Here is an 18,332-nt window from a genome sequence, read left to right as displayed (position 1 = left end):
GAAAGCTGAAACTAAAAAGAAAAGTAAGAACATAAAAACTGCAAGGAAATCTGTTACAAACCGACGTGCATGCAAAGTATGCTGGAAAAGACTATATAAGCTGATTCCAACAAAATCAAAAACAAACTCTAACAAACCTGCTACACATGGCAGCAGAGAGAACAACAATGTGGATCCAGGAAAAAAGATCCAGCTGAAGTCTCTGAAAGAAACATCATTGCTGCCTAATAAAACAAGTGAGGAAACGGAATCACTACCCGGGTGCTCTATGCTGAAACCCCAAGGATCCATAAATATTAAAGAAGACTCACCCCACACTATTGATTATGGCAGATCTCAAGATGAGCCAGTAGCAGGGCAAGACCTGCCCCAGGATAAAGGATGGAAACTGATGTTGGCAGATAGGAAGTTAGCTTTTCTTAACTACCCGAAGCCAAAGGGCTTCCTTACACAGGAAGAACGCTTGGTGCATTTTGTGAATATTTTAGATGATATGCTGCCAGGGAAAATAAAATTAAATGACATTACCTCAGTAGATTTCATATTCTACAATGGATATTCTCTGCGAGTGATTACCTCCTTCAAAGATCAAAACTTGGCTAAATATATATATAGATCAAGATACCTGCTGTCAAAGAAAAGGATAACGGTAACAAGATTTTTCGAAAACAGCACATGTTTGAAATTGTTCCCTGATGAGTTTACGACTGCTGAGATAAGATTTACTTGTAAACCAAAGGAGGAGAGAGGACACTCAAAAGACAAACTGGAACATACTGAACAAGGGCCCTTGAAACTAAGACAGGAGATGAGATTGCCTAATGAGGGGATGGATAACTTCTATCCAGAAGAAAAGGCATTAATAAATCAGTTTGGATTGTTGCCTTTCTTTGCCCAATCTGAGATTTTGAGAAGATTGGAGACCCTTAGAAATAAGTTAACAGAGATGAATGCTCAGGAAAAAGTAAGAGAGAAAGAACCGGCAACGGACCAATTGAAGAAAGAGAACCTCTCTGAAAAAGCTAAGACAGACCTCACGAAAGATTACTTTTATAATACCTCTACAATTGCGGAGATAAACCTGTTAACAACAGATCCAACACAGTGCGTAAGGGACAGCAACAATCTACCACCTAAGAAGGAAACCATCCCTATGGCAACCACGAAAGACTACCCTTATATTACCTCTGCAGCTGCAGAGATAAACCTGACAACAACAGATCCAACACAGTGCGTAAGGGACAGCAACAACCTACCATCTAAGAAGGAAACCATCCCTATGGCAACCACAACGCGCTCTTGGACCAGCATGAGGTACCTGGATGAGGATGAACTTGGCACCAGTCAAATAGAACACCTCAAGGTAGATTTGCCAAAAAAAGGAGTACTGATCACTAACGTTAGCACGCTGCACCCTTCAACTGATTCCATTGAGTACCTGGGCGATAATACATCTATGGACATTGCCAAAATGAATGAAATCCAACTAACAGATAAAAAGATAGGCCCAAAAAATCTTTCAAAGGCAAATTGACTAAGACCAATTTTTGGCAAGACAACGTGCAACCTTGCCTTGCTAACTTGGAATATTGCAGGTTGGCAAAAGAGGTGTTCTGACCAATCCTTTGCTAAATATATCCAGAGACATGACATTGCTTTCCTCCAGGAGACCTGGAGCACAAGTGAAGTGGAGTTAAATGGTTTTTCTGCGTTCTCCCTCCCAGGTCTTCCAAGTACTAGAGGGGGGCGAGTTAAAGGTGGGTTAGTTACCTTAATCTCAACAAGGCTAAGGGCCACATTTAAAAAACTAGACCCACTAGACCATCTGGCCACAGCTGTGCAAGTACAGTGGAGAACCCAAAGCTGGCTGTTGATTAATGTATACCTACCTCCACAAAGAGAGAAAAGACTGATAAGAAATACTTGGGCTCAATTAGAACAGTATCTTGACAAACTACTAAATCAATTTCCTGATGCCTCTGTAGTGGTGGCAGGTGACCTAAATGCCAGAACTGGACAATCTGATGAGGCTTTGTGTGCCCATTTCCACGAAACAGCCCCCATTATAGAGGAAACCCACTCAATACCAGCTAGAATCTCAAAGGATAAAGGCTGCAATTATGCCGGCTTATGCCTACTACACTTGGTCAATAAGTTGGACCTGGTTATATTAAATGGCCGCACAGAGGGGGAGAAGGTCGGAGAATTCACATTTATATCTAACAATGGCGCCTCCACAATTGATTATATAATTGTGTCGTATGATCTTCAAAACAAAGTTCTGGAATGCAAAGTGGAGGAGCGCTTAGACAGTGATCATCTGCCATTAAGTGCACTTGTGGCTGCGGGAAAGGATTTATCCTGCGCTGAAAAAATCGAGCATTCGAGCCCTACAGCTTTGGAGCTCAGATATTCGCGCATTAGATGGACAGATGAACTGCATAAGGAAATTTCAAGTAGGCTATGCTCAAAGGAATTCCTCATTAAGAGAGAAAACCTCATAACTTCCTCAAGCCATGAATTAAAGATAAATTTATTTCAGGAGCTAATTTTACTCCTTCAAGATCCCCTGAAGGAAAAAAGGAACAGGCCAAGTAGACAATCCTCAGTATATAAAAACTCCAAACCCTGGTTCGATCAAGAATGTCAGGATATGAAGCTAAATTTACTGAAAAAATACAAGAATTATAGATCTGCCAATTTACCCCAACTCCCCACGGGCTGGTTTGAAGATAAACGGAATTATAAAATTTTGATCAAAAACAAAAAACTCCTGGCACAGAAAAGAGAATGGAAATGCCTAATAGATGCATCCAGAGAGAGAGATTCGGCCACCTTCTGGAGACTGGTAGCAAATGGAGTGCGACCTACTTCCTCAGAAGTGGAGTATACTATACCTGCAGGGACTTGGGAGGCATTTTTTCAATCTTCATATTCAGCTCTGCCTCTGACACAGCCACTAATACAGTGTGCGGCAGATGATGAGTGGCCTCCGGTGTCGGTTGCGGAGATTAGGAGGCTTATTCAGGCACTCAAATACAGAAAAGCCCCGGGAGCAGATAACATCTCTCCTGAACTTCTCAAAGCCAATATTGACTGGTGGGCCCCAGTCCTTGCCACCCTTTTCACCAGCATAGATCAAACAGCAATAATACCAGAGGACTGGGGATTGGCAATCATCGTTCCCATATTCAAGAAAGGCTGTAAACTTGATCCAGCCAATTACAGACCAATCAGTCTCTTAAGCATCATCAGCAAACTTTATGCAACTCACTTACGTGAAAAGTTTGCGGACTGGCTAGAACAGGAGCACATCCTAAAGGAAGCCCAGGCTGGCTTCAGGGCACATAGATCAACTCTAGACCAAGGACTGGTATTGCAACATCTAGTGGAGAAATACACCTCAAAGAAAGGAGGCTCTCTCTATGTAGCCTTTATAGATTTCAAATCAGCCTTCGACTCGATACCCCGGCACAGACTTTGGGAAAAACTAAATGTCACAAACATCGATAGACGTCTTTTGCTTCTTATCCGTAGACTACATGAAAATACTCGGATCCGTGTTAGATGCGACCGTTATGGGAACCTATCAAAGGAAATCCAAAGTTCCCATGGTGTCAAGCAAGGCTGTGTTCTTGCCCCTATTCTTTTTAACTTCTATATAAACTCCTTAGTCGGAAAGATGGAGGAAGCAAGTACTCACTCCCCAAATCTAAATAATACACCAATCCCGGTCCTTTTGTACGCAGATGATGCGGCACTTATTTCCTTCTCTTGTGTGGGTCTAAGAAAACTTTTACGAGCTCTTACAGAGTATTGCGAAGCTGAACACCTAATAATAAACTACACCAAATCAAAAATTATGGTGTTCTCCAAGAGAAAACTCCGACATAAATGGAAAATTAATAACCAACCTATTGAGCAAGTAACATCTTTTAGATATCTTGGAATAATTTTCGATGAGAAGGGGTCTTGGTGCCATCAGATTAAGAATTCCATTGTAAATGCGCAAAGATCTTCCAGAGCTATCATAAGATTCTTTTATAGAAAAGGAGGTCAATATGTTCCCGCTGCCTCCCAGGTCTTTGTTGCAAAAATACTTCCACAATTGACCTATGGCACCCAGATATTTAATTGTCAAAAACTCAAGTCCCTGGAATCTGTACAAACTAAATTTTATCGTTCCCTACTAGGGTTACCTACCTGTGTCTCTAACACTGCCGTTAGGCTGGAGGTTGGCCAACTCCCTATTAATGCCAGGATATGGATCCTGAAGATTCATTTCTGGCTAAAACTCATATTTTTCCCAGTGGGAGTGGCTCCATTGACTCTACTAGACCCGTTCCAGTCTAAATGGAGATTGTCGCTCTATGAAAAACTGAGGGGCCTGGGGCTTTCCTCACAAGAACTTATAGCCTCAGGCTTTGAAAAGGCTAAAATGATGGTGAGCCAGCGAATAGGAGATGTAGAGCTTCAGGACCATATGAGCAAGATAGATAAATATCCAGCTATCCAAGATTATGGAAAAGGGTTTAACCTAACCCCATATTTGATGGACCTACAAATCGCAAAATATAGGCGGGCGTTTACCCTTACTAGATTTGATGTATTGCCATCTGCCTTACTAAAGGGCAGATACGAGGGCACACCCTATGCTGAACGAGTTTGCCCATGTGGTCTGAAGGAGGTGGAAACGGCTTCACATGTGTTGTTACACTGCGACCTTTACGGGGATATCAGGTTACTGTTTATCTCCCCTATCGTTCAGAAATTTCCAGGTCGATCTGAATCTCAGCGGCTGAAAATCCTACTAGGAGACAAAAACCCAGAAGTAACATTGAAAGTGGCCAAGTTTTCTGCGGCCGCGATCAAGCGGAGGGCATTAGCTGTAAAAAAGTAAAAGATCTGACCCCTGGATAAGCCCCCCCTTTTTTTAAGCCCATACATATACTGTAGTGCATACATGAGTATGTATATGTGTGTGTGTGTATATGTGCATTGTTTTTATGTATAATTTTACAACTTTTAACTGACACCACCATTCCCTTGTAAATTATTGCTGCCTTTTATGTTTTTTTTTTTTTCCCTTTCTTCTGGTCTATGACCGTAATAAATTTATTCATTCATTCATATTAACGGTGTTAAGAAAAAGGAAACAAACTTGCAAGACGTTCCCGTCTTGCGAAGCAAGCCCATAGGGAAAATCGTCTTGCGAAGCAGCTCAAAAAACAAAAAACCCTTTCGTCTAGCGAGTTTTTTGTCTTGCGAGGCATTCGTCTTGCGAGGTACCACTGTAGTTCAGTACTGTGCAACATGCAGTAACTTTACAGTTCTTTAACACAGAATATCACCATCACTTTATACTGCTAAAAAAAAATTGCACTGGCTGCCAATTAGCAACCAAGCTATTTTTAAGGTGCTGCTATTGGTACAGGTACTGGTGTATAAAGCCCTATGCAGCTTAGGACCACAATACCTAAAAGATCACTCCAACCTTTCGAGGTCTGGTATGTCTGAGCAGCAGACCCAGCTAACATGCATTCCAAAGACAGTATACTTTCAGAACAAGAAATGATAATTTGTTCTGTTCTTACTAAACAATAAATACAATGAATTCCATATCTATAACCAAAGGAAATTTGCAGCTATTCAGATGGTACCTGCTGGAGTTCTTGTCTCTGAGCTTGAAGGTGGTCGTGTTGCCTCTGTAGTTCTTCTTTCCTTTTCTGAAGTTCTAGTGCTTGCTTGTTCAGTTCATCTTCTTGCTGGGAAATGTGACTTTCAAATTCCTTCAGATCCTCTTCAGTGAAGACCTGTTGTTGGTCCAGGGTCTTAAAAACAACAGGAATAAAACACAAACCCCTCAAAGAAGGTTCAATGTTGAAAACATTAAGAAACAATTCACAAATTATTCTATAGACCCACCTTTTGAAATATGTGTGCAAGATACAATATTTTTTATGATGATCCGAAGTTTTGATAAAGAGAAGCATTTTACACTAGCTAAATTCTTACCAGAAAAGGGGGGGGGTAGAATAGCAAGGTTCCTCAAGCGCCCCTCCTATTTCTAACAAGTTCCTGATCTTTGTCCATGCACAATTCACACACCTTGACAGGAACTTGACTTTGAAAAGTCACCCTGCCCATTGGAGTGATAAGGAAAATCATCAGCCTGCAGCATTACATAGCTTTTCCCCACAAGAGGGTCCACGCAGGACCTCCTGCCAGCAGAAACACTCTCCCCGAGAACGTTCTGTATAGGAAGATCTGTGCTTCTTAAAGACAGTTGCCAACATCACACTTTCCAGAAGTGATCATTTGCTGAACAGTGCACACACAATACAGGAGCAGTATGCTCACACTTTTTGGTGTTGTATGTTTTCCTCTGCTCCTCCCCACCCCACCCCCACCTTCCTACATACATAAGCCGTGGTCCAGAAAGTGCCCCCCCCACTTTGTTTTAATGTATTTATGTGAGGAATTTTGGGGGGGTTGGTTGGTTTTGGGTTGCTTTGGGTTGCCTTGAGCAACATAAAGCAACTAATAAGTTTAATAAATATAATAAGAATGGAAATCTGCTTATGCATATGGATTGTATTTGTGGTAACAGCGCAATTATCTGCTCTATGCTGCTGTGCTTGAATTTCCCCACACTCTTTCTCACTTAATGTGAAGTGCAACAGAATCTTGTTTGCCAAAGAGAACTCATTCTGTGCTTATAGAGATATTGCTGTAAGGAAGACAGCTTCCAGGCATACATGACAGCGTTACAGTTACTTAACAGTTCTCAGTTTCTTTCAGGATCTGCGAAGAAATGGCATAAACCTGACTTTATAAAAAAGATAACACAATTCTCTCTCTGTATTTCCAATATAAATCACTGACTGCTCTGTTCAAAGAATACTGCAGTCAAAATGCCTGTGCTTATTCTATTTCAAACGCCTGCACAAACATTAAGATTGTCCCATAAAGTAGCTTATGCACAGTGTCCTTGGACTCACTGTTCAGATTTTATTTTGATAAAGTTGCTAATAATTAAGCACAGATAAATACAACAAAGAAAGGGGGAAGAAAATCAAAGGCTTGAGACAAACCGACTACTTGTGGTTTGGGTCAGGATGGTGGTTGCAGCATGTTCTACTTTAAAAATGGTTGGATTACCTCCCAGCTTTCTGGCTCCAAAAACTCTTTTTTCTCTGTAGCTCTCAAGAATTCTTCCAAAGTCACTAACCGGTCCTTGTTGATGTCAACCTTTTATAAGAGGTACAAGTGGATAAGCACACTTTAGGTCATCAAACTTGCATTTGTATCCAGCTTTTCAAAAGATGAATCAGCACACAGTATTTTAATGTTACAGCACAGGCACCGCATTATTCTGAGGTGGAAATGATGGATAAAAACAAAGTCTTCAGTGTGGCCAAATGAATTCCCCTCCTACACACTCACTCACAGCATAATCCAATGCATGTTTACTCAGAGGTAAGCCCCAATGTGTTCAAAGGGCTTCTCCTATGTAACACAGTTAATTTTTGAGAGTTCTTCAAAAGCTTGGATTCCTCACTGAAAATACTATACAATGTTACCAAGCAACTATGTGTATTTCCTCCAGTCCTAATTTTTTAATGTCTAAGGGTCAGAATGCATTAATGCCCACCACAAGGGACACAGCCATTGTAGTCATAACATTTTAGAATTGCTTGTCACTGTGACTGTCACCATCCTTATGTGAGATTTTCATATTCCCACTAGCAGCTGCCTGGAACAGACCAGGGATAGAGACACATTAGGGTGTGAAGTAAGTGTGTGTGTGTGTGTGTGTGTGTGTGTGTGTGTGTGTGAGAGAGAGAGAGGGGGGGGGGAGAGAGAGATTAATGTGGTTACAGCAGGGTTTTGCCTACTACCATTATTTATAAAAGAGTGATGTTTTGGCCTCACCTCATTCATTACATGTTCTCTCATTCGTAGCCTTTCTTCTTCCATTTCTACCATGTCATCTTCTTCATTTTTGGGATCATAGACTTTCTCTAGCTAAAACAGAAGCAAATACATCACTGAACTTAAGGAATATGCTTGAAACAGATTATCCATCCCTGTTATTCCTTAACTATATAAATATGTCGAACAGAGTTGGCTTCTGTTTTCAAATCAAGAAATTACTGCTTCTTATGCCAATATACAATATGTATTGGTACATAATCAGTTTGAATTGAATTGAAGTCTTTTGGCTTATCCTCTTCAGACTGGACCAGTAGATCAACTTTCCAAATTTTGAACTTACCAAGACATTTGGGCATTGGTCCACTTTATATGTACAGATATGTAAAACCCCCTTGCATTTCTATGCCTAGACACTGGAAATATGCGTGCCAGGTAGCTAGTCCCAGCCTGAATATGAAATCAATAGCTAATTTCGTAAATGGCATCAGTTCCTGGTATGAAGTTTTTATGTTTTGCCCTTGCATCTATAGGTTTTAGCAATGGACTTTCAAAGTGTTGAAAGCAACTATCTCGTATTGCTCCCTGCTCCAGAATGTATTGTTTTTCCTTGAATAATTGACCTGGGGTTTTTTTTAAAAAAATATTTAGGCTTTAACATATCTTTGGTGGATACATAAATATTACCAGTGCTGCCATTTTTATATAGACAGAAGCCCTTAAATATCAACTAATTGTAAGGAAGAGTTTCCATGTAATGTGCATCACTTACCTCTTTAGTAAACAGGGCTTCTAACTCCTGCTCATCCAGAAAATGATCATTATTGACATCTATAAAAAGTATAATGCATATAAATATAGAACACCGAAGCATTAGCACACTCATGCACACCAGGTCTAATTCACTTGTAGCACGCTACAATCCCAACTTGATTAATCTAACAAAATATTTTAGCACAGCACATTTATTTTTCTATTTAGCTGCTGACCAGACTGTTGCTGTTGACTATTTGGTTTTGAGTTCTATTAGCAAAGAAAATCTAGAGGCATTGACAATTCTGCTCTTCAGGCTTCCATTCTCTTATAATGAAATTGGAAACCAAAACATAGCTCAAAATAAAATCTTAACACATAAATAGCCTTGAATATATTCAAAATTCATACATTGCCTGTCTTTACCCTTCTCCCCTTGATAAGATCCCACTTAGCCACACGCATATTGAATCATGTTTATCTGCATTAAATTATGGCAGCTTGACTTTTAATAATTAACTTTTGAAGCAAGGGCTTGTTAAACAAGGGTGTGAACATCCATGACCTTTGTAAGATTTCAGAGCCTAACTGCTCTTTAGAAATTGTTGACGCTATTTAACTTAGAAAGGAATTAACTATCTGTCTCAGATACTATTCTTTATATGTATCTGCTTCAGATCTGTCCAGCCCTGCACATTTGTCACAACACTATAATGTTGATAAAGTCACTTTGCCACACACAGCCATTGCCCAACTCTAGGGTGTAATAGCAGGGATAAATAGAGAAGAGATATGAGGAGGGGTTAACTCTCAGTCCCATTTCCTGATATTTTACAGGTTCTTTAGTCCCAGTGGCTGGAGGGCAGGTGGGACAACCTTGCCCAGACTTACTTCCTAACAATAAAAGCAAAAGAGGGTTTTACTTTGCAGAGCATAGCCTTTTAAGCTCTGGCCCATTTGCCCAGATCTGAATATTGATTCTTTAACGGTTTTGGAAATTCTGCTTATTGCAACTTTAAAGAACCTTCAAAAGACTGAGTAATCTGTCCAGTAGGACGTGTATAATTTCCAGACTAGTTTTCAAGTCCTTGAAAGGGTGATTGCCATGAGCTTTAAAAATACAAGGCAAGCTGAAAATGAATCTAAGTTGTAGTCCTTCTTCAAAACATTATTATTTTCTTCCTCAGTATGGACTCCAGACTGTTGAGGTAAATAGTGCCAGAATGAAAATAAGTGCAACAAGCCCACCAGTTATGGAAATTGTTGTGTTACAAGGACCTATACACATGTAAATAAACTCCAGTACAAAAGGGACACTCCAATGTGAAAATGCTGAATTAGAACTCAACTGTCTGATAAATTGTATCACCTCAGCCCTGATCCGCATAATGAGATTTTATCCTACTACCAATGTTAATTTACTTGAGATTCTTTGTTGTCACATGATGAAGGTATTGCTCCAGAGAAGGCAATCCCAAGAGTATCACTTAAGTTGCTTAATTTTTTACAGCAAAAAATTATGCTCCTTACCATGCAACTTGAAAAAAGTCTTTGGATCGAAATCATTGGGGTCCAGTCCATCTGCCTCCTCCCACACCTCTTTCAACTGGTCTTTACTTCCCTGTAAGTTGATCAGAAAAAGCAATAATGCAAATGATTAGGTAGACATTTCTTGCAACCACATTGTGCCAAATAAATCCATATTACCTTTCTAAGAAAAGCTTCAAAATCTAGTTATTTCCACCCACCCACACACTGAAAAGCACACATCTATCATCCATTAATGTCAACATCTTCAGTAGGAATTCCTAAATTGTCAGCAGAGGTGATAACAAAAATGAAACAATATGTTGCACATGGTCAAGAACCATTTGGATCATTCTACAATGCCACTCTTATTAACAGATGGGCATAACATAAGGGGAGGTAGAACTTGGTCAGGTTCTATTCCCCATAGAAGAAGTTGTCTTGAAAGCTGCAGCTCAAACATGTATTAGAAAAGTTTTCAAAGGAAGCAAAGATCTCAGTCCCTTCTCATAAATGTTGATAAAATAAGAAATGGCTGGAAAGGACACATATAAAACGATATTTCAGTTCAGTAAAGTCCTGCCAGTTCAATAACCACACCAAATTTAAGTGCATCTATAAAGCATATCCCACTACTTTTATTTATTCTCCTTTTAATGCATAACGCCTGAATACACCTTCACTATATGGTAGACACAAACCATGTGCTTACAGGATGGTTAACTTTGGGGTGATTACTGTGCTTTTTCTTCAGTTCTTCATACTTAGCTTCCTCTTGTCGTCTCTTTTCTTCATCCAGTGTTTTTAAATATTCTCTTCTTTCATGTTCTTTCATCATCTCATATTTCTTAAACTCCTCATGACGAGTCTTGTCATAGTTTTCTAAGTCACTTGTGGCCTACAAATTAAAAATCAATTAAGAATACTGTGTTTTTTGACCACTGCAATATGAAGCACAAAATACTCCTTTTATCCAAGCTTTGTGTGTGTCCCAGCAGTGGGTCTGAGGTCATGCTGAACAGCTGATATACCGTATTTTTTTGCTCTATAAGACTCACTTTTTCCCTCATAAAAAGTAAGGGGAAATGTGTGTGCATTTTATGGAGCAAATGCAGGCTGCGCAGCTATCCCAGAAGCCAGAACAGCAAGAGGGATTGCTGCTTTCACCGCGCAGCGATCCCTCTTCCTGTTCTGGCTTCTGAGATTCAGAATATTTTTTTTTCTTGTTTTCCTGCTCCAAAAACTAGGTGCATCTTGTGGTCTGGTGCATCTTATAGAGTGAAAAATATGGTACTTCACACTCTTTCCTTCCAATTTACTTATGAAAGGAAAGCGTACATGAAGTGGTTTAAAATCTGTCACTAACAACTGAAGAACCACATCAACTCAAACAATAGCATATGCAACACAGAAAATCCAGGGAGTTAAGCAATGGTAAAATTATAAGCAAGGCAGAGTCGCAAAGCTGATTCCACAATTTTGTGGGCCTCTTGTACAACAGTCAACTAGTGTGCCCCCAACCCGAAATGTAAAGATATAGCCAAAAAGAAATAAAACTTCAAAGTTATCACACCCTGACCACCAGTACCATCGACCAGGCACTGCCTTTAAATGAGGACAGGGAGCTAAGCTGCCCAACACATTCTTTTTTGAAATGAACTGCCACCACTACATCAATGAAGAAGCTATTAGTTTCGTCTTTTTCCCTTGACATTTGAGTGGGCCCCTGCAAAGCTGGGAGTCTCTGGTGGCTTCCTGGCTATCTAGTGCTCAGGGTTGGACAAGCTGATCCTGACTCTGTGAGTACTATAGCACACCGGAGCCCGGAGCATCGCAAGGGGGGGCAGGGTGGTGGTGCACCCCGGGTGCCATGTCTGGGGGGGGTGACAGGAAGGCACCCCATGGGATGTTCACCCTGCCGCCCCCCAGGCGCGGCGGCGCCAGCAGCTGTCGCACCGCCGCAGCCACATGTGAAGGATCCTCCATTCAAAGCTGCAGCCGCGAGCGGAGGATCCCGTCACTGTCTGTATGGCACCTGAGCAGCACCGGCGGGAAACTGCTACATACAACGCATGCACAGTGTCAGACGCATGCGCTGTACGTAGCAATGCCGCACATGCACTGTACATAGTGGTTTGCCGCCGGTGCCGCTCGAGCTTCATACGGATGGTGGTGGGATCCCTCCGTCGCCACTACAGCCGCAAGCAGAAGATCCCTCCGCCGCTGCTGCAAGCAGAGGATCCCGCCAATGTTCGTACGGCGCTCGGGCGGCGCCAGCAGCAAACCACTACGTACAAGGCATGCATGGTGTCACATGTATGTGCTGTATGTAGCGGTGCAGCACATGCACCGCCCTACATAGTGACGGCACACATGCGTCATACGTAGCAATGCCATGCATGCATCGTTTGTAGTGGCGCAACGCGTGCGCAGCCAGCGGTTTGCCCCACCCTGGGTGTCGGTTAGCCTTCGTTCGCCCCTGACCGGAGGTTAAAACCCTTTATTTGAATAAATATTTGCACTGCTTGAAAAACAACACACACTCTCAGGTAAACTGCTTAAGAACTGTGAAATGTTTCACTTAATGAGAGGCATACCTTTACTGAATGCCTCTGCTGTATCAGAATTACCTTAAGTGTACAGTACAGTACAAAGCAATTCAATATACAATTGCCATCAGCCCCAGCCAGCATAGCCAAGTGTCAGGTGTGTTGAGAGTTGTAGTTCAGAACATCTGCTGGGGACCAAGTTGGAAGAAGGCTGGGCAAGGTGCAAGGTATTTATATATATGCATTTAATTTCACCATACCAGCTCCAGACTGATAAAGCTGAGGAATCAAAAAGTTGGACCTCTCAAGGATTCCATCCCAGAATGCTCTCAGATCTTACTGTGGCTTATTGTCCATCTGGGCATAGCTGGAGCCTCCGCCACAGCAGAACCATCCCCACCAGTGGCTCCTGTAACTGTCCATCATCTTAACCCACCCATCCTGCAAGTCATTAACATTGGAGGGATCGCTACTGGTCCATTATTTCTCCTCCCAACCAATCAACAACAGGAGGAGGGAGCTGGTAAGCCCAAGGTTTGCTTAGGCTCATTCCTACTTGTTAATGTTGTACAACTAAACTATGGTTTAGCATAACCTGAAAATGCAGCTGACTATGCCAGTAGTGCCATTCTGACTATGCTTCTGTCCATTTTTCTACAGTGGTTCTCACAGTCATTCTTCAAGAGCAAACTCAGTCCCATTTCCTCAATTCTCTATTTGCTTAAGGAAAGTGTGCTAACAATGAGTCACAAAGTCTCCCGGTGGAAATCTCACTCAGCTATGAACTCACTAGGGGGAGCTAAGAATTCACTATACTCAAGTCTCAGCCTTGCCATCTGCAACTTCATAATAATAATGTGGTACTAGTTATTTTTAAAGGGTTGTTGCTAACAATTATCAAGATGACTTATTTGCCACACTTTGAACACTCTAAAGTATTATAACATTAATAAGTATTTACAGTGGTACCTCGGGTTACAAATGCTTTGGGTTACAAACACTTCGGGTTACAAACTCCGGTAACCCGGAAGTATTTCCTCGGGTTGAGAACTTTGCCTCAGGATGAGAATGGAAATCGCGCGCCAGCAGCACAGAAGACACCATTAGCAAAAGTGCACCTCAGGTTAATAACAGTTTTGGGTGAAGAAGGGACGTCCGGAATTAATTAAGTTCGTAACCCGAGGTACCACTGTATCTGTAAGGCTTTCCCTCCTCTGACAGTTGTCCTTCCCAATTATTTAGTTAAGCAAAAGGGCCTATTTGGTGTTTTTGTATCTGCAATACTGTTAATCTAAACATACTTGCAAATCTAAACATACTTTTCAATTTCAAAAACAGAGCAAGCGGCTTTAATTGGCTGATTCTTTAGCTCAGGGATGGGGACCCGGTGGTCTCTCCAACTGTTACTCATTGGAGCTGCAGTCCAATAACATCTGGAGCGTCACAGGTTCTCCATCCCTGCTTTTGATCTATGGAGACCAATTTTGATCACGTTAGGAAACACCTGCTTATATTTTGAGACTATTTTGATTCCATCAAGTTTAATGTGGAAAAAAGAGAGAATGAAAAATGCCCTTTTCGAAGATGGTGTTGCAGCTTTTGTTTATTTATTTGTAAGTTTCATTTATTTTTTGCTACTTCAAAAGAACTTATCTTCAGGTTTCGGCAAAATGCAAATCAGTCTAAACCTAAAGCAGTTAACTAGTTAAAAGACAGGTGATTAATCAATGCAAAACTAGTTAAAATCTTTTGTACATATCATTTGTACATATACAAATACACTTACATAAAATTGCTAAAGGAATCAGAGAAGAAAATTTGCCAGTGTTAGCTGGCAAAGGTCAAAAGAGCTCTCATTTAAAGGCTCTGTAAAAACCTTCAAAGATTGCTTATGTTGGCTTGGGGATGCAAGTAGCATGAGGCACTATGAGAAAAATGAACAGACTGTTTTCAAATGCACATAAATGTCTCCTGTGGCACAATATTACATTACCGAGCCAAATGGGATTCTCAGACTATGACTCTTGAGGTAACTATGAAAGTTATTCAAAATGGAGGCGGGGGGGGGGGGAGAAAAAGTGGATTCCACTAAAGAAAAATACAGCAGTAGCAGCAAGCAAGCATCTGGAAAATATTTGCTCAACACTTACAGCTTTGATTAGCATGTCTAAATCTTTAGCTTCAAAAGTGTGAGGGTTGTCGTGGTTCAGATGCTCAAATTGTTTGAGAAGGAACTGATGGTCTATGCCAGAATCTAAAAACAACCCGTACAAAGACAGAAATGATTTAACTACATATATCAATATATATTGGACAACAGGCACTGCATGAGGGAAGAAACATATTTTAAAAACACATTTATATGCTGCAGCCCTCAAGAACAACTCAAGGATGAGCTTTAGCCAAAGTAAAATGAATACTGACACTCAAAAGGACACAACTGTCAAACTGTTGAGAGATTACACTATAATTTTAATAGGCAGAAACTAAAATGCATACTATAGCAGACATACACTACAACTATTCTGCACTTAAACCAGTTCCAATATCCATAATTTCCTCTAATAGCAAATGTTAGTTACAGTGGTACCTCGGGTTACATATGCTTCAGGTTACATACACTTCAGGTTACAAACTCCGCTAACCCAGAAATAGTGCTTCAGGTTAAGAACTTTGCTTCAGGATGAGAACAGAAAATGTGCTCCGACGGCACGGCAGCAGCGGGAACCCCATTAGCTTAAAGTGGTACTTCAGGTTAAGAACAGTTTCAGGTTAAGAATGGACCTCCAGAACAAATTAAGTACTTACCCGAGGTACCACTGTACTTAGGTGTTAGTTTGGCAGCTAAGCAGATTGTCACTCAACTAACCTACAAATAAGGTGGCAATCTCCACATACTCCAGAGACACAAAAGTATAGAATTTCTGAAGTAAAATTAAGAGGTATTTAACTTAAAATAAAAAGTAAAGGGGGGGAAACCGGGGGGGGGGGTGTCAGCGAGGACTGAGCATGCTCAGCAGTTTACAAAAGCCATGGAATGGGGAGTGTCATTTGGAAAAGAAAAAAGTGTTAGCCTCCTTGAGCCGCCTAACAATGGCTAGTATTCTGAAGAAGTGAAGGCCAGTATAATGCAACTATGGGTCAGGTGCAGATATACTGTTCCCCAATAAACAGAGTTAGGAAATCCAGAAGCAGGCTGTGATAATCTGTACTGCCTTCACTAGCATCTTCCTTTCTCCCTTAACTATATTATGCTCTGGCGATTTCCTGCTAAATGGACTAGGCTCTTTAAACTGTCTTCAAACACTAGTTAAGATGAGGCCCTGCTCTGCAGTGTAAGATAGGAGAGGGGGAATTCACACAACTGAGGAAGGCTGAGGGGGAAGTATGTGGGTAAAAGACAGAGTAATATTATGTCTGCACCAGCCTTGAAGGCTTTAGATTCTAAATTAATTCAGTTTTAATTTGGCAAGGTTGGAGGGAGAACAGCTTGGGTGTGAAATGATGGGGGGCAGGGAGGGAGATCCAATGGCTTTCTGAAATGTGACACAATTCTTACAAATAAAGACTTCTATCTTTCTTTGACTAGAACCCTCATGTTGATCATCGTATGCACATACACATCTTATGCACATACAGTGGTGCCTCACAAGACGAAATTAATCCGTTCCGCGAGTCTCTTCATCTTGCGGTTTTTTCGTCTTGCGAAGCACGGCTATTAGCGGCTTAGCGGCTATTAACAGCTTAGCGGCTTTAAGAAAAAGGAAACAAACTCGCAAGAACTCGCAAGACGTTTCATCTTGCGAAGCAAGCCCATAGGGAAATTCGTCTTGCGGAACGACTCAAAAAACGGAAAACTCTTTCGTCTTCCTAGGCATTTGTCTTGAGAGGTACCACTGTATGTATAAAGGTGGGATAATGTCCCAGGTAGTGGATTTCCAGTTGCCCAGCAAGACTTTCCCTTCCTTTTCTATCCCTGCTGCCCCCATGCAGATTTTGGGTTATTTAGGGGACAGGGGAAGTGGGGTGGTGGTGGAGAGGAATGGGAAGTCCCACCATGTGTGCAGAAGTCTATTCTACTGAAGAATGGACACAACTGGATGCCCCCTCCCCCTGTGTATACATCTACAGAGGGGTTTGCATGTTCCCCCCTCTGTATTGGCATGTTGGATAGCTCAGTCAGTAGAGCAACAGACTCTTAATCTCAGGGTTGTGGGTTCAAGCCCTATGTTTGGCAAAAGATTCTTGTATTGAAGGAGTTGTTCTAGATGACCCTCGTGGTCCCTTCCAGCTCTACAATCCTCAGCAAGGAAAGTTTTAAATATCACTAACTGCAGCAACTGCTAACCAGTAAAATTATTATTAATATTCCTCTCACTATCCAAATAATTCTGCTGTTTCAAGGTCTGCTTAAACAGTGAACTTTTCTTTTTTAAAGGAGAAGCAATATTTCATTAAACAAGACCCAGCAAGGTGAGTCCAGTTGTGTGTGGAGTTTAAGAGCAGAAGCACTTCTTTTAAACTCTCCCTTCCCCTCCATCCCAAACCTTCCTAATGCTTGCTGAGCAGAATTGTGATTTGCTCTGGTGTGCAACAATTCAGATTATCTTTCTGCCATGAACACAGTGAAAGCAGGTCAAGGGGGGGGGGAATCTGTAATGGATAATCATGTGAACTGGCCCTAACTGCTTTAGAGAAGAATGAAAACTGTTTCACGAACTAGATAATCTATCTTCATAAAGCCTGGCCTTACACTCTATTCCCCTGAAGCACCATTTACTGCTGATTGAAATGTAAGCATTTCAAATGCTGTAGAGAACAGGCCAGTCATCCAATATATCCATATTTCACATTGCAAAACATTTTCTCTTCCCTATTTCTACATACTACACCTGAGAACAAGGACAGCAGCAACAGAAAAACGATTTTGCACGAATTGTGTGTGTGTGTGTGTGTGTGTGTGTTCATTAAGTGTCACTGTTTTGATAAGTATTGCAGCTGCATTATGATAACTATACTGTACATGGTACTTTGAAGAACATGTATTTTATCATACTGGACATAATATCAACTGGTTTTCTGAAATCTATCTTTTCTTTCCTTTAGACATTTTTTTCAAGACATTGCCAATAAAAGGTGTGGTTTTTCTAATCAAGTTTTACTGTGACACATGATACGGCCAGTGGACCAGATGCTAAGCTCTCCTCCCTTTGTGGGTCACTTTGACAGGTAGGCAGCGCCATCTACCAGTCAATCAAATGTTGTCAGGAGACTTAATTTCAAAGGAAAGAGTCCTGATTCTTCCTTTGCATCCAAAAAAAGGGCAGGGTGGCAAGAAAAGGTGCCAATTCAATAGCCTCTTTGAGGCTAAGGAAGAATCAGAAGTGCACTTAAGAAAGCAATTCCAATTCTTCTTCCTTTTAGCCACAGCTTGAATTTTAAAGCTGCAGTAGGAACTTCCCTGTCCCCTACATCCAGTACTATTTTTCTAGAAAAAGAGGTGCTGGAACTCACCATAAATGCCTCCCTCGTTCTCTTACAATGGCAATGGCACCCACCTGAGAGATA

General features: G+C 41.2%; 1 protein-coding gene across 1 annotated transcript in view; it reads right to left on the bottom strand.

The window, feature by feature from the left end:
- Positions 1 to 18,332, bottom strand: part of NUCB2 (nucleobindin 2) — a 37,493-nt gene that overhangs the window by 5,020 nt on the left and 14,141 nt on the right. Inside the window, exons 5-11 of the mRNA XM_082194409.1 lie at positions 14,915 to 15,018; positions 10,928 to 11,113; positions 10,219 to 10,309; positions 8,708 to 8,766; positions 7,936 to 8,028; positions 7,162 to 7,251; positions 5,661 to 5,831 (exon numbers count right to left, since the gene is read on the bottom strand). Coding sequence (XP_082050535.1) covers positions 5,661 to 5,831; positions 7,162 to 7,251; positions 7,936 to 8,028; positions 8,708 to 8,766; positions 10,219 to 10,309; positions 10,928 to 11,113; positions 14,915 to 15,018 — 794 coding nt within the window. The remainder of the gene's footprint in view (positions 1 to 5,660; positions 5,832 to 7,161; positions 7,252 to 7,935; positions 8,029 to 8,707; positions 8,767 to 10,218; positions 10,310 to 10,927; positions 11,114 to 14,914; positions 15,019 to 18,332) is intronic.

The sequence above is a fragment of the Podarcis vaucheri genome (assembly GCF_965113315.1).
Source record: "Podarcis vaucheri genome assembly, chromosome: 1".
Lineage (NCBI taxonomy): Eukaryota > Metazoa > Chordata > Lepidosauria > Squamata > Lacertidae > Podarcis > Podarcis vaucheri.
The sequence above is the reverse complement of the archived record's forward strand: the minus strand, read 5'-3'. Positions and strand labels throughout refer to the sequence as shown.